The 25,145-nt window shown below is 42.3% G+C and overlaps 1 protein-coding gene across 4 annotated transcripts; it reads left to right on the top strand.

The window, feature by feature from the left end:
- Positions 1 to 6,459: 6,459 nt before the first annotated feature.
- CREBL2 (cAMP responsive element binding protein like 2) lies at positions 6,460 to 23,471 on the top strand. Of its 4 annotated transcripts, XR_012653632.1 has the most exons (6): positions 6,460 to 6,618; positions 16,875 to 17,072; positions 18,220 to 18,367; positions 20,936 to 20,999; positions 21,806 to 21,928; positions 22,502 to 23,471. XR_012653632.1 is itself a non-coding variant. In XM_075051728.1 (4 exons), the coding sequence occupies exons 1-4, from the start codon at positions 6,604 to 6,606 to the stop codon at positions 22,504 to 22,506; spliced, it is 366 nt and encodes a 121-aa protein (XP_074907829.1). In that variant the 5' UTR covers positions 6,461 to 6,603; the 3' UTR covers positions 22,507 to 23,468. The 4 variants fall into 4 exon arrangements, 2 of the variants coding, with proteins under 2 accessions (XP_074907829.1, XP_074907830.1); XR_012653633.1 differs by lacking the exon at positions 20,936 to 20,999 and having other exon boundaries at positions 6,461 to 6,618; positions 22,502 to 23,470; XM_075051728.1 differs by lacking the exons at positions 20,936 to 20,999; positions 21,806 to 21,928 and having other exon boundaries at positions 6,461 to 6,618; positions 22,502 to 23,468.
- The last annotated feature ends 1,674 nt before the right edge of the window (positions 23,472 to 25,145 follow it).

Here is a 25,145-nt window from a genome sequence, read left to right as displayed (position 1 = left end):
ATAAGATAGACTGCACTAGCAGTCTGACTCGTCAATTTAAATGCCACTTCTTCCAGTGAAGTCAAGACTGAAGCGGTCAGAGTGGAAAAGTAGCAAAAGGCTAGAAGTGCACGAGATCCTCCAAAATAGCTGTATTGTGCTGTACCTCTGGGGGCATGCCCATGTCTACACTAACCTCGTGTCACACTTGGGCAAATTCTGGTCCCCCATCACAAAGCAGGGCACCCGAATACGACACAGCTTCCGTCAGAGGCATGCATTCAGGTTCCCTTTGCACAGAAACTGGAGAGGAGAGAAAAGAGCTGGCTGCTACCTACGTCGGACCCAGATACTGGATGTGATCAGGGTATGTGCCTGGCTGAGGAACTTAACAGAGCTTCTGGGTCTCTCATTTTAGTTGTTACCTAAATTACTTCAAATGCCTGAGAAGCCGTTCCAGTTTGCTGTGAGCTACCAAGAGAGAAGCATGGCAGTATTTAGATTCATTGTTTAGGTGTCAGGAGTACTTCCCAAGGAAGGTGACAGAGCATCAGCTCGTGTGAAACTAGAAAGAGCAGTTCAAGAGTATATCTGCACTTTTTTACTGGGTCATACATGGTCGACTCGATAGGCAAAATTTTGCAACCTCAGTGAAGTGAAACACAAAATCTGATCAGCCTATTTTGTAAATACATGCTTAAAAGTAATTTGCTCTAAACCCAACCTACTCAGGTGAATCAAACCATGGTAGCTCCAGCCATGTTAAAAAAGTGTTATTCGTATTGTTCTGCCCCTTTCATCTGACCCATGGACGCTGAGCAGGATCGTGTCCATCTGTAACTACTGCCAGGTGCCATCATGGACATGTTTGTCGGCAAAGGTCAGTCAGCTCAGCAAATTCAAGCAAAGGCTCATTCAGAGAATTGGAGTAGATCGTTGGCCGAGGGGAAGGGCAGGAGAGGCAATGTAGGCAAGGGAAGAGGAAACTTGGTGTTTTTTTCAGGAGATATTGGTGGAGTGGGAGCTCAGGGACATGTCAGGAAGATTTTGAGAGCCAGGGAGAGGGGAGCTGATGACAGGTTAAGGATGTCTGTGCTTTGTTCTGTATCTTTCTGAAACAGCACATTTTTATTTCCCCTGTATGGATGGGCAAGGCAGGCAGCCTGCCAGCTCCCAATAACCTGCTGCTTGTTTTGCCTGTTGCCTTGAAATAGCCCTGCAAACAAGTTTGTGTTATCCAGGAGTGTGTTCTTGTTTTGCATCCAGTTAATAGAACACTTTTCATGGTGCAGCCTTTGATCCCGTAAGTCACTTTTGTTCACATGAGCAGTCTTATTAAATACAAATCCTGTTAAACGCAAATACAAGGCTCATCAGCAGTTACAACAATACTCGGAAATCCAATATGCTTAAACACAGTTGCGAAACACAAGTTAGCTGATATGATGCTGACTTTCTTAAGATGGAGTGAGCAGTGCAGATGAGGGCGAAGTACTGTATTTGATGACCTGACCCTTCACGTGAAACGCAATGACATTTCTGAAAGTAGTCAAGGTCATCATGGAAGTCCTCTGACTCAGTTACAACGCAGATCCAGCTTGCCATAACGAGTCCTTCATTTTGTGCTCAAGCTATGCAGAAACCTTGTTTGTGCCCTTGAGCAAGACAACAGTTATCAGACTTAGATTAGTAAATGTTTTGGTTGTGAGCACAGTCCATGCCACAGAATCTGGGTCTGGACACAACTGTTTAAAATTATTTTAAGTGTTGTGGAAAGCAACCAGAAATACTCTTACCAGAATGGCCAGCTACAGGCAGCAGTTTTTGGCTGGCTCTAGTAGGTATGCATATGCAGGCATATTTGTTTGCGTAGGCCAAAGGGGAGGAGCACGTTGCAAAATATCTTAAGAACGAAAAATGACACTGAGCTAAAGTGGATTTTTAAACCTCTTGAGAATGAACAATATGCTTTTTTACTAAACCAGTTGCAGATAGAGATCAATGTACACAATTAAAAGAAAAAGACTAATCCTGCTGTAAGTTCACCTCAAATATTTCATGAATTTCACATGATCCACCCACTTTTTTCTGTACCTCTGCAATTACCATATCATCAGCAATAATTCTCTGTTGTTCAAGTGCCAGATACAACATGGCTGTCACATTCCTGAATGTGGCATATTTTGCTGCTCTGTTTGTTTGTTGTTTCAGAACAAGATTAAGTTTTATTCACTTGCGCACCGCATTGAACTTTAACCCACTCTTCGTCATCTTCTTAATCAGTGATTTGTTTGTCTTGCTCTTTGGTTCTCAGTTTTTTATATTTAGTTTAAATTCTGCATGAAATCCATGTTATTCAAATCCCTTTTTGAACCACTTCTAGTTTTCCTCTCATCTTATTTGGAACTATCAATCACATGCATGAAGTATAGGAGCATCTGATTTTTTTTTCTGCCTTCTACTAGCTAGAAAATATGAAGTAGCTCCTTTCCAACTGCAACATGGGCATTTTCATGCAATATTTTAATTCACAAATAGTCTATCCCTTCAGCAATATAAAAGCTTCATAAGCACTGTTTCAAGATTTTGCTTCCATGGGAAAGTTAGTTTGGCTAGATAAAGCTGTAACTTTTCTGTGCGCGTGTATGCACAGGACAACAGCTGATTATTCCAAAAGAACTTATTTTGAGTCCATTTTACTTGAGAAGTTAATGTGCAATAGCTAAACAGGAAGAACTCCCCTTGTAGATGTCACTTCAAGCATTTGTAACTACAGAAGGCACTCATCTTGTCACAAAGTAGAACATTTAGCAAATATGAGAGCAAAACCCTTATCAACATTTAATTATACAGTGTATAGCAAGTAGTCACTAATCAGGCTCCCAATGTGCTATGCTTTGTTCAAACACTGATTAGATTTTAAAAATCAGCTTTCAAAGAGCTTTTATTTTAAATAGAATTTTCTTTTAATGCTACCAACAAGGTGATCAATCACTGTACTTGTGAACATGTGCTGTCCCTGTGTTTACCAGGTCTTTCAGAGCTTTAGCATATCTAGCTTATTTCTCTAATGTAAAAAAAACCCCAAACTGGTATACTTTTATCATAGTTATATAAGCAACAATAAGGTATAGAATATTATGTAAATAAACAGTTTTTGTCACTCCCCAGTGACAAATAAATTAACTGATGGATATAAATGACAAATTGAGGGTGTTCTCTGTCTCAGTATCAACAGAGTCTAAAAACTGAAAGACAGAGAGTTTCTTCTTGTATTTCCAGAAATGTTTCTTGGGTATCAGACTAAAGGGTATAGGAAAATGCAATTCCCTTATTGGTTCTACAAAAAAACCCCAAGGGATTGAAAGACAGGCTGCTCTCGCACAATCTTTCCCCCATGGCAATTGAGTTAGCATCTCTATTAAAGCAATTGGCATTTTGGTACGTTTGGAAAAAAACCAAGAAAATATCTTAACTGCATCCTTGTTTTCCCATCCATGAATGAACTGATCTCAAAGGCTCTGAATCTGCAAAGACTCCACAAATGGACAGCGGAGCAATTTCAGCAAAATGCTGAGTATTGATACCAACAGGTTGCAAGATTTATTCTTATCTCAGGCAGGCTTTCAGAGAAACAAATTTCCATTTGCCCAAATTAAAACATTTACAGTTCTAGAAAGAGAGAATAAACACCTCTTTGGGATGTGTTGACATCACTGCAAATACAAGCACATGGTGCAAAATCACCCCATGAGCTATTATCTCTTTTTTAGTCACAGTGACATAAGCAATGATTTTTAAACTATTGCCTGATCACTGAACTCAGTTTATTTATATACCTCAAAGTCTCTCTGGATCTCAGAAGCACAACCCTTCTTTTAATAAATTTAATTCATTTGAGCAAGGAACTCCCAACAGTTATTGCGTAAGACGATTTGTGACATTGGGTTTAATACAAGGCAGTGTTTCCTTGGTGTGCATCACTACGGTTTAGCAATAAAATCATCAGGATGTCTCAGAGAATCGCTTAGGAATGATCACTTACTAGGAAAAACAGTAACCTGCAGTTAGTGAGGATGAGTTAGTCTAGTACACAGATCATTTGCCTTTACTTTAACCAAAGAAGTTTTACTTAAAAATCCTAATTCACTTGTGAGTCTTTGGGGTCAAAATGGTGACCTGTTAGACAACATGAAAAAAAAAAAAAGCCCCACGGGGTCAGACCATGGTTCCATTTAGTCAAGTATTCTGTCTCTGGGAGTGGCAGGAGGAAATGCTTTTTAGGGAGAATATGTGAACTTGGCCTTTTTCTGTGCTCTGCTCCTCTCATACATCCCCAGTATCCCAAACTGTTAGATTAGGGATGGTGGAGACTACATCCCTTTAGTACCTCTTTATGAAATATAAATCTGTCTAATCCTTTTTTTGAACGAGCTGAACTCTTTGCCTTACAGTGTCCTGTGGCAGTTAAACTCCAAGAGTTCACTATTTGCTCTGTAAAGTACTTTCTTCTAGCTGTTAAAATCAGTTTAAAACATTAGAAGCTTATGCGCTATATATATGTGCATATATATAATACTCAGTTCCATTTACAACTGTTCTTTCTGACAGACTCCTGTTCAATTTGCATGTTTGTATTCATCCAAGAGGACAGCATAGCCATAGTGGAAAAGCAGACTGAAATGCATATTTTGAGTTGTTTGTTCCATGCTAAAATATGGAAGATCTTAAGTGTTTGGGCAGGGAACTTGTGCTTATCCTGGTCAGAAGCTGAGAGCTCTGCTTCTTAAGTGATATAAAGCAGAATGGCTAGTGTGGGGTAATCTAGTGGAAGGAAAAGATGCAGCTGTAACTCAAATTTGCTGGTTAAAAGGATTCTGGCCTTTCTGAATCAGTATCAGGGCTCTGTCTAATCTCCTTCCTCCACTCATGTTGCAACAGAGGGTTGCCTAAGTGAGCTATGTTGGCTCTTTGCCACTCAATATTTCCCTTCACCAGGGAAACCCCCAACTGGCTTTTAAAGCCAGCTTTATGGCCCCAGGATAGAGCCAAAGGTGCTACAAGGCGTCTCACCACCTTCTTCAAGAATTTGAAGGCAAAGATGGGGGAGGGTATCACAGGAGACAACCTAGGCAGGCTCATAGTGAGCTATTCCTTCCACTTTATTAGCTGATGCCTGTTGCCTAACGTACTGATCATTCCCGCTTTTTAATATATTTCTTTTTTTATTTCAGGGGCACAGTCGCAAGAAATGATACAACTGTTCGGGACAGGCAAATAGGAAGCAGCGTGCAAACAGCCTTGTCTTCAATAACTGAAAAGCATATAAGCTTATAGGGGAAAAAAGCTTATAAAAGTGCTTTGTCTCTGCCATCCAGAAAGCATATCCCTCCAAGAGGAAGGTCTGTGATTCAGGGGGAAAATCCCATGACAAAGCCTTTAGCCCTAACAATTGCATGTAAGAGAGATTAAGTCATGGGAAACTGTTGTGAATAGAGGTGCATGAATAAAAAGAAACATGCAGCAACATGAAACATGCCTAGCTTCAGGTTTCACTGCGAACTTGAAACACGGACCATGTTTACAGCATTGTTCGCTGGGGTACATGTGTCTTTTGAGCAAGCAGCGGCCTAATTTCCAGTGACCTGGGGGGGGGGGGGAGAGGCACACATGTGTGGCTTGGCTTTGCATCGAAAGCATTCAACATTAACCTTTTCTGGTATGTCAACGTGAAAAGGAGAGGAAACACGGTACTCTCAAAGGATAATTCTCAAAAGGACTGCTTCTTCGGACTCGGGATGACTTGGGATCTCAGTCCCTGTACACCAGGCAGCATCCGAGCGACCAGGAAGACTCGGTTTCAGGAACTTGAAGGGCAAAGCAAGGCAAACGGTAGCAGAACACTTAATGTGTTGGTTTGGTTTTTAGTGCTCGAGCCATTATACGGCTGCTCGGCTGGAACCTTAACGTCTCTGCAGCTATCACCTGAGGCTGCGGCGGGGCAGGGCTGCAGTCAGGCAGGCCGGCCGGCTAGCTCGGACACGGCGGAGGCGGCGGCCCTGGCGGTGGTCCCGTCAGCGGCAGTTAAGATTGGGGTCAAAATTAGGGCTCAGCGCTCGAGGGAGGCAGTGCGAGAGACGGAACCGGCGGAGGACGGGACACAGGTGAGGACTGGCGGCGGCACCAGGTCCCTCAGGGCAGCCGCCCGCCTCAGCCGGCGGGAGGGACGGCGAGCAGCCCACCCGCGGCGAGGCAAGCAGGCGCCCGGCGCCTTCTGGGAAATGTAGTTCTCCCTCCGGGAGGGGAGCCAATCGCCGCGCCTCTCTCCGTCTCACCCCGGCGGGGCCTGCTGGGAGATGTAGTTCTTCACGCCCCTCCACCTCGGCAGCGGCCAATGGCGGCGGGGCCGGGCAAGACTACTCTTCCCAGCGTGCACCGCTCCGCCGCCGCACCCCCCGCCCGCCCAGCGCGGGGCGGGGCGGGCGGCTGTAAACAAACAGGGCGGCGGGCCATGGCGGCGGCCCCGGGCCGCGCTGGGGGGCTGTGAGTGCCGGCGTCCGCCGGGGCGGGCGGCTTGGGTGCGCTCCCCGTACAGGGGCTGCGGGGCCGGGGCTGGCGGCACACATGGATGACAGCAAGGTAAGAGGTCTGCGGGGCCCGCCCGGGGGCTGGCGCCCGTTTGGCGCTGAGGGGAGGCCGCCGGGTTCCAGGTCCGGGCGGTGTGCAGGTGTGCGGTGTAAACCCCCGCAAAGCCTCGTCGCGGTTAATAGGCAGGGAACCGCGAGCGAGGCGAGTGCTCCCGCTGAAGGCTCGTGGGGTCAACTTCTCTGACATCTTCTCTTGAAGGCCTCTGGTCGCTGCCGCAGGGAGGGGGGCTCGTCCCCGTCCTGCTCCTCCCCTGCCGCAGGCAGCGGAGCACAGCGCTTGGAGGCCGCTTCTGGCTTTTCCTTAAAGCTCCGGGCGCGGGCCAAAGGCTGGATACGGGCCGGGGGTCTGATCTGGTGCGGTGGATCGTGTCCCTGTAGCACCCGGAATTTCTTGGATAAAGGGCGGCTGTGGACAAATGGTGAGGTACTAGGGTAGGAGCTTGGGTTGCAGCCTTGTGATGGGCGCTGGTGCTTCGCTTCTGCTTGCCTCTTGTTACGGAACAGCACAGGGGCATCCCTGAAGGCACAGGGCTTCCATTTAAGCAGAGTGAAACATCGGAAGATGCATAAGGAACGCCTCTTATGCCTGCTTGCACCGGGCTGCACCTAAAGCAGCACCTGCACAGCCAGCCTGAGGACTGAGAAGATAATTGCTGTGGCCACTCAGTGCAGCGTTTCACAACTGAAACTCCCGGTTGAGTTTGGGTATTCCAGCTCACCAGAGTCGTGGTTGCAGTAGTAGCCTGGATTTTGTGCCAGACGTAGCTTAAGTCCCCAGGAGTGAGCTAGGTGAAACCACACTTGAGGTAGGCTGTGAGGCAGCTGTCTTCTGACTTGTAATAAATTCTGAGCTTGGCTTGAGTATTAAAACTGGTCATATGGTAGTCACATGCCTGTGGTACCTTATGTGTTCACAAGCTATCTGGTTTTCTTCCCACTTAAATTTTATTAAAACAAAATTGCACTGCCTGTGCTGATCTGCCTTAATTCAAAGGGGAAGAAAATACTGATGTAATTTCTTAGGGAATGAATCTAAGAAACGTAAAAGTGATCAATAATTTGGCAGTACAAAGGATCCCCAGAATGGATCATAAGTATATAAAAGTTTCATGACTGTTTGCCAATTTAATGTGTATACTATTTGGTTTTATTGAGGCCTTCTCTGAAAGCTGCAAAGGAAGGTGGGGGGAATCTGCATCACTGAAGTCAACCAAATGATCACAGCTGTGAGAACTGCATGAATGTTTATGTCATCAGGGCAGCAGTTCAGAAGATCCAGAAGATTTAGTTCTGGGGGCATATGTAGTTCATCAGTATTAGCTGATTTTTATTTCTGTTAAGAACATTGCATTTCTCCTGTATCAAAATTAACTTATTTGTAACAATGACTTCCAGATTTTTAATTTAAAAGCCAATTTTTGTTCTATTGTCATGTCTTATGAAGTCCTGATAATCTGCCTTTTCCTTTTTTTTGAAACATTTTTGGATGCATTTACTAAATAAACTAAATCTTTTCACCCAATCAATAATACAAGACTTTGCTCTTTTTTTTCCCTTAGAAAAATTGATGTTGAGTGAAGAAAAAAAATGCAGAGTGGAATATTTACCCTTCCTATCTTCAGTCTCAACTACAGTTTCCTAGTATGATGTTTTTATTTAAAACTTACTGCTGAGATACTTGCAAAGACAGTGGCATTGAAAAGGGTCCTGCCTAGAACTGCTGGGTGTGGCTGTACCTAAGGAAAACTTTGAAAATCTTTGTTACCTCAGCAGGTTTTTCATTAGGTAATAATCTCGGGTGATACTGGATCCTCACATCTTCTACTGAAAACAGCCGATACTAGTCAGTAAGTGCCTGCTGCTTTGAAAGGCTTTGCTGTAGTTGTTTTGAAGGGCTGCGGTTCCTTTCGGAACAAGTTCATGAAGCTGCAGGTTGCCCTAAGGGTTTGGTAGCTCCCATCAAGAGATCCCATTTCTCTTGGGAGGGTTTTTCCCATGGCATGTTGCTGTGTTGGGGTAAGGTGAGCACTATTTATACTTCATTTTTTAGCCAGTGTGGTCTTACAGCTTGAGCCAGCATGTCCTTGAAATCTTCTAGAAGTTCCACTGAGTCACATTTTCCTCCTTATTGAGAGGGTTGGCCTGCCTGATCGGAGAGTCTTATCTGTGAATTGAACGAGTGTGACTGTGAAAGGAATTTCCCTGTAAAAACGGAGATAACTAAATTACATTAGTAGTGAAGTAACCATTCTATAGCTGCATCTACCCAAGTTCAGTCTTTTCCTTCATCTACATGACATAAAGAATTTAGAATTGGGCTTGCAGGCTGTCATGTTTTCCCTAATTCTTAGTGCGCTATAATTTAGCCTTACCTGGTTTAAGAGAGCGTTAGAAAAATGGTTCATTGTAACATATTCCTCAAAATGGGAAGGAAATACTAAGGAATAAAGGGGGAGAGAGAATATCTGAACATCAGATCTAGAAAACTTTGATGTTCCGGTCTTAAAGGATGTTCTTATATTATTCACAGAAAAAAACCCCACCCAAACCCAAAATGTGACCTGTTCTTCTTCCTACAGAGTTGCTCTGAAACTAGGGCTTTTGCAGATACTGGTCTCACTTCTCCTTGCTGTGGTTTGAGCTGTTGGTTGTGTAAGGGAAAGAATTTAGTTATGTAGTTGTTCCTTGGCTATTAGTCTCTGTTAAAGTAACACTTAGTACCTCTGAAGTATTTAGACACAGGAAAAAGGAGAAATTCTGTCCCTGTGATTTTAGCCTTTATAGGTGAAATTACTTGGTTAGTTTACAAGACTACATATAGCTTATTGTATATTTATTATATACATTGGGAAGCAGGGGGTTTGCGTTAGGGTAAGAAGTAATTTTCACATTTGTGTTAGCTGATAAATAACTCTTGTTGGCAACCGTTAAAATACAGTTCTACGTAGCTAACTGCAATCTTTTGTATTACTTGTAGAAGTTTTTATAGGGAACACTCTGGCAATACTTAACGTGAGTAATTAACTTGTCAATTTATGGGTAGAAATGAGAAATAAAAAAAATTCTCAACCTTAGATCGCTTTTGTTATTCCAGTGAAATAAAAAACAAGCAAACAAAAACCAAACCACCCCCACCAACAAAAAAGTTTGGGATTGCCCTCTTTTATTAGAAATATTCTTTTCCTGTACAGAAGAGATAGCTTTAGTTTTCAAAAAGTTTAGATGAAATGTATTTTTCTTCAGAAATAAGCTGAACTGAGCCAAAACATGAATAAGTAGATTGAGATTTAAGAAAAAGTGCATTTTGGAGACAAATATTATATTTAAACGGTATTTTTTAATTTAAAATGGGATTTAAGAAAAAAAAGTATAATGTATCATTCTTAATCTTAGCACTGGAATGTAGTAATTGATTACTTTTTCAAATGGGAATGAAAATTCAGTGAAATGCACCCAACTGCTTTTTTAAAATGCCTTGCTAGTTCAGGGCAGCTACTTATGTGTTGGATATACAAAGGAAGGTAAAAAAGCAGGCTTAGGAGAACCTTTGTTACCCAGTTCTGGTGACAATAAAACAGTCCACTCTTCAGATTTTTAAAAGGGTAGATCTCAATCTCTTGCACTTGTTTTAATTCCAAGTTAGTTTCTCAACTTTGAACAGACTGGTTCTTGGTTGTGGCTTTCTTTTGCTTGTAAATAAATTGCTGCATCCTCTACATGAAGCAGCAAATTTCTTTATACCTGTAAAAGAGGCTGTGGCTGTTGAAAGCCGGGTCTCCAGCTCAGATTGTTTGCTCTCCATCAAGCTGGTCCCAGGGCATTGAGCAAGGACGCTGGTCTTGAGGTCTGACTGTTTCTAAACTTCCACAAGCTTGCAATGTGTGAAGTGAAAGAAAAGCCTTTAAATAGGTAAGGCCGGAGAGTTTTCAGGTGTTAACTGAGTTTGAAAAAGCAAGCACTCAGATAAAACTGTTCGTATGGGGCATTTATATTTATGGATCGAGCATCTGTGGATGTCTTGCTCTGGTGTTTATTTGTACAGCCTTTCCATTTTGGTGGAGCATTTGGTGTTAGGGCAGGGGCGGGCCCACAGTAAAAGGCTGTGCACAGGATTTGCGCTGTTTTCCCCACTGCCTAACATCAAATATCCAGTCGCGTGTGATCCCAAGGGGAATTTTGCTGGAAGTCATCATTACGGGGATGCAGATGTCCCTTGGAGGGAGTGTGGGAGCAAGTCAGCAGTGAAATCTTGTGCTTAAAATAGAGAACTTCATGGGTCTTCATTCACGAGATGTCCTCTCACACATCTCTGCCTGTGACCCTCGCTGTTGTGGGTGACCAGTATCACAAAGAGAGGGGCAATCTCCCAGGCGATCCTGGAATCAACTCTGAGGAATGCTTTGAATGCCACAGCAGGGACTGAGAGCTAGTGTGGAGAGCAAAGCACAGGATCTCTTTTCATAATGACCTCAGTTGTTAAGGAGGTGGGTTACTATGTTTTCATCCTTCAGGGCTTTTTCAGAGTATGCAGGTTTGCAAAGTGCTGGAGAAATCTTCCACCCAGGGTCAGGTCCGAACGTAAAGTGTTCTCATTGCTGCTTGGTTGGAAGTACAAAACCTAAATAGCTTTGGTTATAATTTGAGACGGGCAATTTCAAATCATCAAATGTTTTAACAAGTTGCTGCTCAGCATCGCTCAGATGATCCATCTGTGTTCTCACATTTGCAATGAGTGAGTAAAATGGATGAGCTTAAACTCTATAGAGCAGCTAGAACAGTTTTATTTCACTGTTGCAGTGGGCTAGGAGGATATACATGGTAGTGTTAGTTGACCATCCCTGTTCCCTGTTTAGAGCTCTAACAGAGATAAGTTTAAAGAAATGCCTGGGTTCTGTTAGTGTAAACTGGGAGAATGCGTATGGCGTGTTGGTGGATGTGCTTCCAGGCGTGAGGCTTTAAGTCCTTCCTGGGGGGAAGAGGAGGGCTCTCACCTGTAAGGTGGCATCTGGGTGATTGCTACACAGTCTTAAGTAGCAATTCCTGCCCTGAAAAACTTAATGCTTACCCATCTTGACTTGTGGATGCCTGCCTAACACTTTATGAAAGCTTGATATTTATGCTTTCTCAAAATAGATGTTTCGGCAAAGATAGCCTTCTTTACACATCTGTGCTAAAGATTACATTCTTAGTACATTAATCGCTTTGTATGATTAGAGTTTTAGGATTAATTTCTATTGACATATCTGCTTAAGACTTAGAAAGTGTTTGCTTGCTAAATAATATCTTACATTTTTGGATCATTATTGAATGCATTTTGTCTGCCAGTGAAAGTTAACTAAGTTATCTGTGTGAAGCATGTAAAATGTCACGCAATGGAGGAATAACCAGCATACTTTCTAGCTGGGTTGTGTACTGCTACTGTGAATGGTATGCTGTGACTTAGCAGATCAGATAACTTCATCTTTATTAGGAGACTTGTGACTAACTTCATTTGATTACTGATTTTGAGAAAAAGTTTGTAAGCGTGAATAGATTCCTCCCTCCTCTACTGTAATGAATGCAGTGCTTAGGTTTTATTTCTTTTTAATAATTTTTATAGTTTTATATAAATTCTGTAGATGATCATCAACTCTGTGCTAAGTTAAATTCTGCAGACCTATACCTTCAGCCACTAATGCAACCAAGAGTCTGCTTAAGATGATTCCTTGAGCTGGATCTCAAGTACTGGTTGATGGAGCACTTAAGAGCTACTCGTTTATCTGTGAATGAACAGAGAGCTGCTGGAAGATGCTGAACTGCTCAATGAGATCAGCATTGCTGATCTGTAGTGCTGAACAGTGCTTCAGATAGTGTTTTAATCTGCCAAATTGTTCAAAAGCGTAGATGTCATGGTGAGGCCAGCTTTATCAAAATCTTCCATCAGCTCCTTGGGGGTGTGAGTGCTAGTAGCTGTGTTATGTATGTATCTCCTTCCTAAGTAGGACCTCTCCATCATGCAATCTGGCACTGCTTCTGTAGAGATCTGCTGAATCCCTCTAATAAAAAATCCAGAAATCTGAGGGCTTTTTCTATATCAGGGAAAGTAATTGCAGCTATTTCCAATTCCAGGTCAAATTATTTTGTACCTGAACACTGATGCCAGGCAAGAATGATCTTGTGATCTAAGTACTGTATTAAAAAGGGAGGGAGTTATGTTTTTCTATTTTCTGAATTCTGAGTGAACTGAAGTAGGAGTTTGGTCAGACTTCTGACAAATGCATGTCATTATTAATATTTCTATGACAAATTTTATGATTAATGTTGTTCTGGGTCTTGATTGTATATGACTCCCTGAAAAGAACCCAAATCCCTACTGCTGAATGCTAATAGATCACATCCCTTTATAAATTTGGGGGGGGGATAGAAAGGGAATAAAAAAATGTTTGCTTGCTTGTTTTTTCTTGGTCTGCTGCCATGTTTGACATCAACTAGCACTTCTGCTTTGTCTTCTTTCTGTCACATCAGCATGGCAACTGAGTAGGCAAACATGACTAGAAGCCAGGGAGATATGGTAATGTGGGATGGTGGCAAAGGATTTATCAGGGCTTTTTATCCCCAGCTGTGTTGCTTAAGGTTAAGGCAGGAGCTTCTAAATACTGGTGAGGAAAAACTGGTAAGGATGCAGGATTTGATTATCTCTTCCCAAACTAGCTGTGCAGGGTGATGCCTAATTGTATGGTGAACTCCAGTTCAGGAGCCACGAAGACAGTATGAATCTTTGGGGATGATGTGAATGCAGATTGTTAGGGTTTTACTGTTTAAAGACAGAGTTTAAAAGGAAAGAAGCTTTTCATTATTTCCATAGTCCTGGTGGTTAGAGCATTGGCAAGAGATGATCCAAGAGGTACAAGTCTTTTTCCTTCCATAAGAGAGCTTGTGTGTGGGGCTGCTGCAGTGGTAAAAGAAGTTGGGGGGAAAGACAGCAATTAGTACACCTATCTGTAGAAAGCTCTACAGTGACTAAAGGGACAGCAGTTAATTGATAGTAGTGGATCCAGGATGCATTTGCAATGTGCAAAGCAGTCTACACCAGCGTCTAATTTCCTTGCAGACTACAAAGTGCCTTTAACTGTTTTATGCCCACATCTCTACATCTGTCCATAAAAACATGGCCTATAAACTTAGAGTTTGTATGAGCTCACTTGATATCTTAACTGGTGTAAGATCCACTCTCCCTTGCCCTGTGTATGTTTTTTGTGTTGATGTGACCCCTACCTTAAAAAAGGCACCAGCTGCATATACATACACAAGATGCTTTAAAATAACAGGTCCTTAAAAAGAAATTGTTTTGTGATATTGTGGTGTTGGATGTATTTAACTGCTGTGAAGCTGTGCTGCTTGTGAGTGCTTTTCATGGCCAGTGCCTGCCCAAGATGCTGGCTGTGGAAAAGTTGGGTGCTATTTGCCAGTAGCTTTAACTTGCTGGTTGTGAGAAACAGTGTGGTAGCAACTGTTCACCTGCCTGACGTTGTGGTGAAAGGGCTTGGCTGTGACATGCTCCTGTGCAGGACTAAGACTCGAGTTACTCTTTTGTTCATAGGGCAGTACGTGGTGTGCTGGAACTCCAGCCTTGAGTGCTAGCTCACTCTTCTAGAGGGTCAGAACTCAGAGTGGCAAAGGTTTTTTGAGAGAGCTGGAGTGTATGCCTCTACAAGACCTTATCTAGCTCTTGAATTCAAAGATTTACTTTAAACTACCTTGCATTGGCACAGAAAAGCTGCAGGCACTAGATGTCTTTGAGAACTGAAGTACTTTGGCTGTAGTGTGTAATGTAATATACAGAAATCTTTCAAGTGCAGGTAATAATAGAGAACAAATTGTGAGTGCCTACAGCCCCTCCTGGGAAGACTGTATTTCTAAGTCCTGTTGAGCTAGGAGTGTAAATCACACCACACATAAATAGGAGTGTGGTTCCATGAGAGGACAGAGCCATGCTTGTCATGCCCAAAAGGGGACAGTCACTTTCCTTTCTTTGGAGCTTCTTTGCCCCTTGGCCACGGCGGGTTAGTTTTATCCTACTTTGGTGAATATAGCATCTGAACTAGAAGATCTTGAGGAGATCACTTTGGTGGGCTGAATGGATTATTAAAACTGTATTCAGCAGTTCAAATGTAAAAGAGCTTGGGGTTTTTTTTCTTTGCTTTTCTGAATGTATTGTGTTTGTTTCATTATCACTAGATGTCCATTAAGTACTTTCTGTTCCTCCATTTGCTTATGCTAGGCAGCTACTCCTGAATAAGTTAGGAAAGGCAGTGTAGAGAGGGTAGGATTATGTTGGCATGTGATTGTTGACTCACGTTCCAAAGAAAGAATAGGCTTAATTGTATAATCCTTTTTTTTCTTCATTCTAGCACATAAATTCATTATGTTATTGTTTTTATTGCAGCCTGCTGAGTTTGTAGAACAAGTGACTTCTTTGAATGTCAAAGCCACCTTATTTTGTAGCATCACACAGTAAAATGCCTTTTTTAATGAACTCTGGTATTTTGATCACTGCCTAATAGAAAAAGTCCTGTCTGTATACAGTATGGTGAAACACCTCAACCAGCAGTGAAATTCTTGTATATAGGTGTGTCTTTTAGGTGTGTTTCTCCACACCCCCTCCATTTAAACAGTGTGGTCAGAATGCAAATAAAGAGAAATCCTCACTTCAGAGGGGAGGTGGGGTGTGTGGCTGACGTAATGCTTACAGGGCGATACTACCCAATGGCCAGTGAACTAAGTTTCAGACCATACTTAAGACTTTCTTGTGCTATGCTCTTATGTTAAGAGTGAAATATTTGGGTGGGGAAGCATAGAGTAAACATTGAGGAAGCTATTCCCTTTTTTTTTTTTTTTTTTAATTGGTAGCAACAGAAGCTTTCAGACCTGTAAAAAAGGAGCCACAAAGAAGAGGGAAAAATGATTGCAAAATCAGCATTCCATAGGACAAGAAACTAGGGGGTCACATTTCTGGAAGGGAGGTCGAAATTAGGCACTGGGAGAGTTAACACTGGGATAGGTTGCATGAGGAGGTGTGAGGAGAATTTTCCAGGCTGTGTAATAATGTTTTGAAGGTAAACATGGCCAGAGTGGTTAGATACAACTGGAATAGAGGCAGCAGAGGTAGGACTCGGTGTAACTGAGTCCCCTGTTTAGTAAAAATCCTCAGAAGATTCCTTTGAAAGAAATTGGGACTGAGGAATCGCAGATAGCTAGTGAATAATTCCCACAAGTTTCATCTTTAGAGTTGGCTGAAACTGTGGTCATTTCATTGCAGCAAACCTAGGTTTTGGATTACATTGATACAAATAAATATTTTTTTCTTCCAAATTAAAGTGTTAAACTCCATAATACAATATTTCTAGGGCTGGCAAGTATTAGGGCAGGGGTTTTTGGTAATATTAAAACAGTTTCACTACAAGTTGACTATCATGTCTGTCTCCTCAATGTCCCAGATATCCTCCTAGATATCTGAAGTACTGTGTCTGGTTCTGGGCTCCCCAGTACAAGAGAGAAATGGAGCCACTGGAGAGAGTCCAGCAAAGGGCCACTAAGATGATGAAGGAACTGGAGCATTTCTCCTATGAAGAAAGGCTGAGAAGGCTGGGACCATCTAGCCTGGAGATGAGAAGGCTCAGGGGATGTCATTAGTGTGTACAAATACCTGAAGGGGAGGGTGTAAAGAAGATGGAGACAGGCTCTCTTCAGTGGTATCCAGTGCCAGGATCAGAGGCAGTGGGTAGAAACTGGAACACAGGAGGGCCCATCTGAACATCAGGAAATGCTTTTTTACTGTGAGGGTGACTGAGCACTGGCAGAGGTTGCCCAGAGGGCTTGTGGAGTCTCCCTCCTTGGAGATATTAAAAAGCCATCTGGACATGGTCCTGGGCTGCTCTAGATGGCCCTGCTTGAGCAGGGAGGGTTGGACCAGATGACCTCCAGAGGTCGCTGCCAACCTCAACCATTCTGTGGAGCTCCTCCAAATCAGATTAGTAGTGTTTACGATAGGACTGCTTAAGCACTGACTTCACTATGAAGTCATATCCCTCCCTTTTGGTTTTGATGCCATCACTGAAAACTTCGTACATCAGCCCCCTTTCCTCTGTTGCTCCAGGATCAATGAAAGTATATGCAAGATTTTCTACTTGAGACACCTAGTAGGCAGAATGACATGGATACAGCATTACCTTTGCAGAACAGGATCTTTACTGTACCCTTCCTTTCCAGGTGGTTGGAGGCAAGGTAAAGAAACCAGGCAAGCGAGGTCGTAAACCAGCCAAAATAGACTTGAAGGCAAAACTTGAAAGAAGTCGTCAGAGTGCAAGAGAGTGCAGAGCCAGGAAGAAGCTGAGGTACCAGTACCTGGAAGAGCTGGTTTCAAGCAGAGAGCGAGCCATCTGTGCTCTCAGAGAAGAGCTTGAAATGGTAAGAAACTATCATTTAACCTAACCCTCAATATTATTTGGGACCTGTCCTCGTGGACATTTGTTCTCGAAATCACTGTGACTGAGCGTGGGATTTGGATTGCCGTAAGGTATCAAAACATCAGTAACAGATGCATTCAGCTGTTTGCCTACTTTGTGTGTTGAATATGAACCTCATGTCACAAGTTATCTGCTGGTTTTGAACTGGAAGCAAGCAAAGAAAGTGCCATTACATACGAGTCTGTTGTCTTTGAAATGTTTGTTTTGGAAAACCTCTGACAGAGGTAGAAAGAGGTAGAGGGTGGAAAGAAATGTGTTAAAGTATCAAGGAGGAACATATATCCACAGTGTGTCATTGCTTCCCACAGACCTTTGTCTCTGTTGGGGAGGTTGGTTCTTGCAGCATACTTTCTGTGTAGACAGTTGCACAGCTGTCCTGTGTTCCAGCACATGCAAGATGGGTGTCTTGGCCAAATAAGCTGCATTAACCGAAGAGAATGTTTCATCTGGAAATACAGATTCAGCTCTTCAGTGATACTGAGATGCCATTGAGATTTCACTGGAGTTGAGGATATTGCCTTGACTGTGCCTTAGGTTTGTTTGAATAGGCAGGGCTAATCACCACAACTGAATAGGGTTAGGGTTGGGTGGAAAGTCAGCCAACTGACCACAGGTTTTTCAGTGTGCTTCAGGGTTTCCCAATGATGGATTTAAGATGGGGGAACTAGGAATAAGGCACGTGTGCTGTAACCGTGCCTTGCACAATCAAAAAGGACCTCTTAATAGTCAATCAGCCCCAGAGTCATGTGAAATATTTGTTTTTAATAGGCCATGAACTGGAACGGTATTCTGGCATGCCAGCAGCGAGAAAACGCACAAAGTGTTCCATGTTGTTTAATAATTACAGTATTGTGTCTAGTACTGCCACTGAGTAGCAGTTTATTGACTGAAACAGGATTTACTGAGGCCAGGTATGCAACCATGGACACGTGCTTAGCTCATTAGTGCTCTGCAGTTTTGTAAGAGGCTTCAACCCAGTAAATTCAAACTGTAAATGAATGTACCGGAAGGTAAAGATTACAGCTCTGTTTTGTCTGCTAATGTGATCCTGGCAGTTTGCTAATGCGTAATGTGTTTGCATATTTCAGTACAAGCAGTGGTGCATGGCGATGGACCAAGGGAAAATCCCCTCTGAAATAAAAGCCCTGCTAACTGGAGAGGAGCAAGGCAAAGCACAGCAGAACTCAACCAAACTTGCCAAGGCTGGGAAGACAGAAGCAAACAGCAGCAATCCTTGTAAGTATCCAGCCTATGATTAATTCCTATTTTGTTACATCTTTTGTGGTGTAGGAGGATGGCTGCGGTGTGGGAAGAAACATAAGGATGTGCTTTTGGGCACAAATAGTTGATTGAAGCAAAGAGCTTAGTGGGTGGTACAAAGACTCTGTGTAATGTTTACATGGACAACACAGAAATTACACCAGCTAGGAAGCTGGGCAGTTACTTTAAAAGAAGACTCAATCTTTGTGTTTCACCAAGGCCTGTGGAGACCTGTGAAGACCTGAGACCATAATCTTTTACAGTGTTTTCTGTTTTCCTAATGCAAGGTAAATAGAGCACATAAAACATAATTAAATTTTTAAAAACTCCATCAAGAAAACATTCTAGCTGCAAGCACTCAAAAGTGAGAAATGCTGGACTTGGGATCTCCTATGGAGTATTCTTTCTGCCTCATTAGTGCTTGCCCAGGGAATGAAATAAGGTTCTTTTGGGGATTGAAAGGTGAAAAGATCACGTGATATAAAGTCATATTCCTGATATGTACATGCAAAGGAACAGAGTTAAGGTGTAGCCTGGGCAATTCTGTATCTCGCATCTTCTAATTTTGTAATATTTCATGCTACAGGTTAAATTACACTCAGCTGTAAATTGTTAAAAAATAAGAATTCCTAGCTTTATGTTTTTAAGAAACAACATGAAAATCACATTTGTAACTGTAACGATCTTCCCCCATGGTGCATCATTCACAGGAGGCCAATGCAGAACCTTCCGCACTGCAGCAGAGATAGCTTGGTAGCTAGCAGAAGAACGCTGTTGTGAGAGAAGTGGATGCATCCCCAGATGCAGGGGGAAGGATCCCAGTCCGCTGTCTTCTCTTTGCTCCTCCCCACATAAAACTCTTTGACTGTGGTGTTCCTAAGCCTGCATGGAGTGGGGCTGTTGGGGTAATAGGTGTTTGTGTAAGCGGAGCCTTGTTCTTCCTTTCTCTACACCACCCTCCCCAAATACAGCTATGGCAGCTTTTGGGCATTCCCAATAAGAGATGGGGGCTGCTTTTGTGTCAGAGCCCAGAATTAAGACTGGGTTTGTGGTCAGTAGTTATGTGGCTGGTAACCGTTGTGGGAGTCTGAGAGGTTCTGTAAAATAAAAGCAAGAGGAGGATCTTGTAAGAGCTTTGCTGAAGCCAAATGGAGTACTATAGGTTGAGGAGAAGGAACTGGATCAAAAGTTTTCAGTAAGAAGGTTTATAGTAATGTAATTTGTAACCTAAATAAAGATGTTGCTCTCGGCATCCTTTTATAATGCAGTGTGTCTTTTATGTTATTGGGACTCTTTAAGAGACCTGCAAGATATATTCCCTGCTTCTGCCCATACTTCTTTTGCAGGATGCATTTCCCACCCCCCACGCTCCCAGTAAGATAGTTAAAGCATCTCCCTCCACCTTGCTTCGAGCAGTGGAACAACTGCCACCTCATCCCACCCACTGTGCCCTGCTATCTATCTTTCTGTATCTACCTACCCTTTGCCCCTAGTTTATTTCTGGACTGCAACTTAATAGGAATACTGCTGTGCTATCCTGGTTTCCCAGCTAAAGATGATGCCAAGAACTGGTAGCAAGGAAAACAAGTTGCATCAGTTTGGTTTTATGATCAGAGAGGTGATGGCAAAAGTCTTGCAGGCTGATTGACCCATCCCAGATATTGACAGATAACCTGCTGCTTTCCTTAGACTGCTCTTTCTCCTGTATATGCTTTTTGCATTTATATGATGCAATGTGGAGAGTGGAGCTCTTGGGATTTTCAGTGGGGGTTTTGCTTGCTTATTCTCTGTTTCGTTTGTGACAACGTCTTTCTCTGTATTTTATGAAATGCATGGAACATTTTTTAATCTTATGTTTTCTTCTTCATTTCATAGAATAAATATTATAATGAATGACTTTGCTAGACTGAATGTTGCCTTTTTATTGAATGAATTGGGTCTGTAGCATTATCTCAATTCAGGATTAGTCAAAAGCACTGAAAATAACAAAGTGCCAATTTCAGTGTACAGCACAGTTGCTTTCAGAATTCCATTCTGAGCACTCAATATATTAATCCTTAAGGCATGGTTTTAAGTTTATTCTCTAGACTCTCCACACGTGTACTTAGTTAGCAATTGCTAGAAATGTTGCATAGACATGGAAAACTATTATGAAAGGTTAAGTAACACTGAAGCAGAGATGGGGAGGATATGAGCGGTCTGTCGCCCCCCCCCGCCCCTCTGTATTTTAAGCTCTGAACTGCAGTTTGTGCTGAAAGATAGCAACAAAGCCAACCCATAAGTTTGGGGATTTTTGTCTATGCTGAATGCTTGCCTTTCCTTTTTCTGGATTCTCGGGAGGAAAGAAAAACTAGGCCAGATGTCCAGAACTATACTCTGTGAACCTTGCAGTTGGATTTTGTAACATGATCATGCCAGAAGTGCAATATATTATTTTTAGTTAGAATTAGATTTACACATTCTAGTTTCAAATGCAAACTATGTATTGTTATTAAACATATATTTCAAATGTTATGTGTATACTTAAGCGTGTTTCTGAATCAGGGATGTGGGAACCATGCAGAGGAGTTATGGTATGTGTGACCAGAACAGCTTCACTCAGCACTAGGTAATGTGACAAACGCAGCTCTGATCTCACCAGAAATACCCCACTTGCTCTCTTCCCTCCCCTCCTTTGTTTCACTTTCTGTGATTCCAAACAAGAAACTTCTCAGAAGTTTTCTTTTATGGAGGAAATGGAGAGTTGGAATTTCTCATTGTGATGAGCAACAGTTTTCATCTATTCCCCATCACAGTGGCTCCTGCTTCTTGGCTTAGCCAGCAGTTGGCATTACAGGATTGTGTTTGGCAAGCCTGGGCCCAGCTCTGTGGCAGAGAGTGGCGTCCATGTTCTGACAGGTTTTTTGTGCTTCATGCAGATGGGATAGGAGGCATGTTACAGCCTACGTAATTTTAAACGGTTTCCTTGTTTGTCCTGCAAGCCAAAATACATGTGACACATAGTTAGAGGCTCTAACTGCAACTTTCCAACCTGCTCTAGATGCTGTAGTTGATTATGACATGTAGGATTCCCAGCAACAATCATTAATTAGATAAAGTTCGTGGCTTCTGTCACATGGCAGATTGTGCTATGGTATAAATGTTCTGAGCTTAGATGGATCTCCAGGAGTCTTTTATTTTGGAGTTTGAAGTTTAGCAGTTCCTGTTGAAAACTAACAGAAACGTTTGTGGTTCATGCTCATATGATACTCTAATGCTTACAGTCTTCATCCATGTTGAGGTGGCTCCTAGAAGTAATACAACCAGGTCCTCTGACTAGGAGTCTTATACAGTACCCTAAATAATGGAGGATGGTTTAGTCTTATCCTCCCTTTGTGTAAGATGGGTACAGCCTTCCACCCATTTCTCCTGCAGTGAGTGTGTGCAGCTGGTTCTCTCTCACAAACATTGAAGAAAGGAAATAAGCCTGGAAATGCTTCATTTTCCCACTTGCCATGGAAATCTAATGGTCAGCTAGAACCATTTGCCCAGCTAAAGGTGGGTATCTCTTGGAAACTATCCACAGTCTTTAAAAAATGCTGTCTATAGTATTTGGCGTTTACAACAACGCTAGAACTCTGTTACAGTAAGGTGTAATAAGACTGAACTCGATGCTTATGGAGTAAGCACTGTACAGTTACACTAATCCTTTTGGAGAATGTAACCCAAGGATTTACCAGAAAGTGGAAACTTCCTAAGAAAAAAGTGCAATAAGTCTTGTCTTTTTATATATATGTATATATGTTTTGTGCATAGAATCCTGAAAAATGAAGTGGATACATTTAATTGGCTTGTCATTTAACTGAGAACATTTTGTAATTATATGTAAAATAATAATAATAATAAAAAATCAGTCTGCTTTCATAATCTGATGATAATAAGTGTTTGTCAAAGAATCTGTATTCTATTAAGTGCTTTTCAAAAGACTATTATATCAGAGGTGTTTGGTTTTTTAATGTACTAGATAAATTTCAAAAAGCTTTTCTCTATCTTGACAGCTGAAACCTGACTACCTTTGTAAGAGTGCCTGTGACTGACTTGTTTTTCCGTTTTTTCCCTTTTACATTTTAGGGTGAGGATTAATCTACATCAATAATGAATCTAGTTCTTCCTGGCATCCCATGAGGAGATGGAGAAGATTTGGCATCATAGCTCCATTTGCTACTTCCCAAGAAATTATAATCTTTATCATTAACTATAAAATTACTGTTAATATAAGGACCAAGTGTTTCAGACTAGTCTAAAAATGCAGAGAAATCAGAGGAAAAGTTGAAATAAGAACCCTAGTCTTTCTCATTATGTTTAAGAGTTACAGCATGAGTGGCAGAGGATCATCTGATGTAGTAATCCCTGTTGTAGGTAAGCAAGGCAAAACACCAGCTTGTAAGTGTCCTGATGTTAGTGCCACTGAGCATGAATTTTTCTAAGTTATGTCAATAACTGAATTTCTTGTATGACTCTGGTGTGAATTTGTATGAGAAAACAGAAGCTTCTAATACACAGTAAAATCTGAGGTATCCCATACTGACTAGTGCATCAGTGGACTAAAATTCAACTGATGCTGTGTTTATGGAATGTACAAATTTGTATACGTAGATACAGAAGTAGAATTTGTAGTGTCAGAGCCATTGCCTTAAGCAATTTCTGCAAAGGCTGTTGCTTTATATTATTTATATAATTATTTGTATTTTCTTTATCTTACTTTAAATTGTAACTAGAAAATGCAGTCCTTGTTCAGCTAATGATTTTCAGCAACACTTCATTTAAAAAAAAATATTAAAAAACCTAAACAACTGACTTTCAGTTTCTTTTTTCCCCACCATAAAAAGCACTTGGAAGGTGGAAGTTTTCCTTCCATAACTAGTGCAAGGTTACCCCTGCTTTTTTGTGTGTCTGCCTGTAACTGACAACTGGCTTAATCAATGCTACTAACACTAACTGCTGCTTCAAGCAATTCTTGTGTATGATCTCTGTATATTAGGGTGGGTAATGGTGAACTTCTTAACTATGCTGCAGCTGATAGGTATTCTCATGATGAAATAAATTTGTGAGTAAAAGACTACAAGTGGATTATAAAATGTGTGTTTTCATGAGACAGGGTGTTCAATGTGACTAGAAATAGCCTGCTATGAAAGGTGATTTTTTCCATACCTTCTTTCTTACTACAACTTTCAAAATACATTTTGATAAAGTTACACATACAGTGCAGGCAACAGCAATGCTTGCATAATCCTGTGGAAAGGCATACCAGCAGTGTCCTCCCAACTTCATCATCTCCTTATGTGGCATGCTCTGAATGCCTGCTGATGTAAGAACAATTCTTTCATATTCCCTATCGAACACAGATCCTGCCGTGTTGCTAGGTCAGTGTTTTCTGTTTTGAATTTCTGGGCTTTTTCTTTCCTCTCCCCTAAGCAGTACTTTGAAATCTCCCACTTTTTGGTATGCATTCCTTTTTCCCTACAGAAAGAGAGTCTTCTGTAAATCTCCTTTCTTCCCTAAGTGGTCTGTCAGCTATTTTCAAAAGCTGTCAAGGGTTCCTTTTCCAGAGGACTATATAAAACCATGAGTTACTTGGGGGTTCCTCTCTGCCTCTGCACATGTGCTGTACTACACCCACCAACTCACACTGAATACCCTGTCTGCATTTTAAGCTCTCAGTAACATCAGTGTAAATACCCCCTCTGCATTGCAAGCTCTTAATAGTGTCATCACCCTTTGTAGCTCAGGACCCACTTCTTGTTTCTCTGCATAGCCTAGCGGAAGCAGTGCTGATACCAGCTTACCCCAGAGTGGTTTTTAGCTTGTTCCAGCGTTCCTCTGTTTAGCTGTATCATCAGGGGGCAGGCAACAGTGGCAGCAGACAGCAGTGATAACGTTGCACAGTTGTAGGTAGATGTTGGGCTTGTGTTCAAGTGGTTCTGCTACTCACAAAGTTGTAAGTCTTCTTTCACTGAAACATTGAGATTTGGATTACTCCGTTACTTGTATTTCTGTAAAATTCTAGGTTGCCCAGCATTTTCACCAGTGATGGTGTTTTCAACAAAAAGGTAAGTTCAGCTTGGGTTTATGTACCTGAAACACTCTATGGAACTAGGGAGGAATTCAATTGTGAGACAGAAAATTTTGGCCCAAGGGCCTTTATCTCATGAACATCAGCCAGAAGAGATTTCATTGAAATAAACAGAATAATACTGTTTTTTGAGGTTTAAACCTCGAATCCTGTCCGGAATCTCAGAGAAAGGGGAAGCAGGTATTGCCTATATTTCTGATCAGCTAATTACTCCTGTGACATATTGTCATGGTTTAAGCCCAGCAGGTAACAAAGCACCACGTAGCCTGCTGCCCCCCCCCCCCCCCCCCCCCCCCCCCGCGGCGGGATGAGGAGAAAATATAAAGGCAGGTTTGTGGGTCGCGATAAGGACTGAGAGGGATCACTCCCCGCTTATGGTCACGGGCAGAAGACAGGCTCAACTTGGGGAAGAAACAAATTCAATTTAATTTACTACCACTCGAATCAAACCAAGGCTAATGAGAAGTAAAACCCAGCCTGAGAACACCTTCCCCCCAGCCCTCCCGCCTTTCCCTCCTCAGCCCCGCTCCCGGTTCTCTCCCCCTCCTCCCCCGGCGGCGGACGGGGTCGGTTCCTCGCACCTTGTCTCTGCCGCTCCTTCCTCCTCAGGGGGAGGACGCCTCACTCGGCCCCTGCTCCAGC

The sequence above is a fragment of the Buteo buteo genome, chromosome 19, assembly GCF_964188355.1.
Source record: "Buteo buteo chromosome 19, bButBut1.hap1.1, whole genome shotgun sequence".
In the NCBI taxonomy this organism is placed as follows: Eukaryota; Metazoa; Chordata; class Aves; order Accipitriformes; family Accipitridae; genus Buteo; species Buteo buteo.
This window is presented reverse-complemented; position numbering and strand designations above follow the sequence as displayed.

Coding starts and splice junctions, on each gene's coding strand:
- CREBL2 (XM_075051728.1), top strand. Junction 17,073..18,219: donor TCAGAGAAGAGCTTGAAATG/GTAAGAAACTAT, acceptor TGCATATTTCAG/TACAAGCAGTGGTGCATGGC.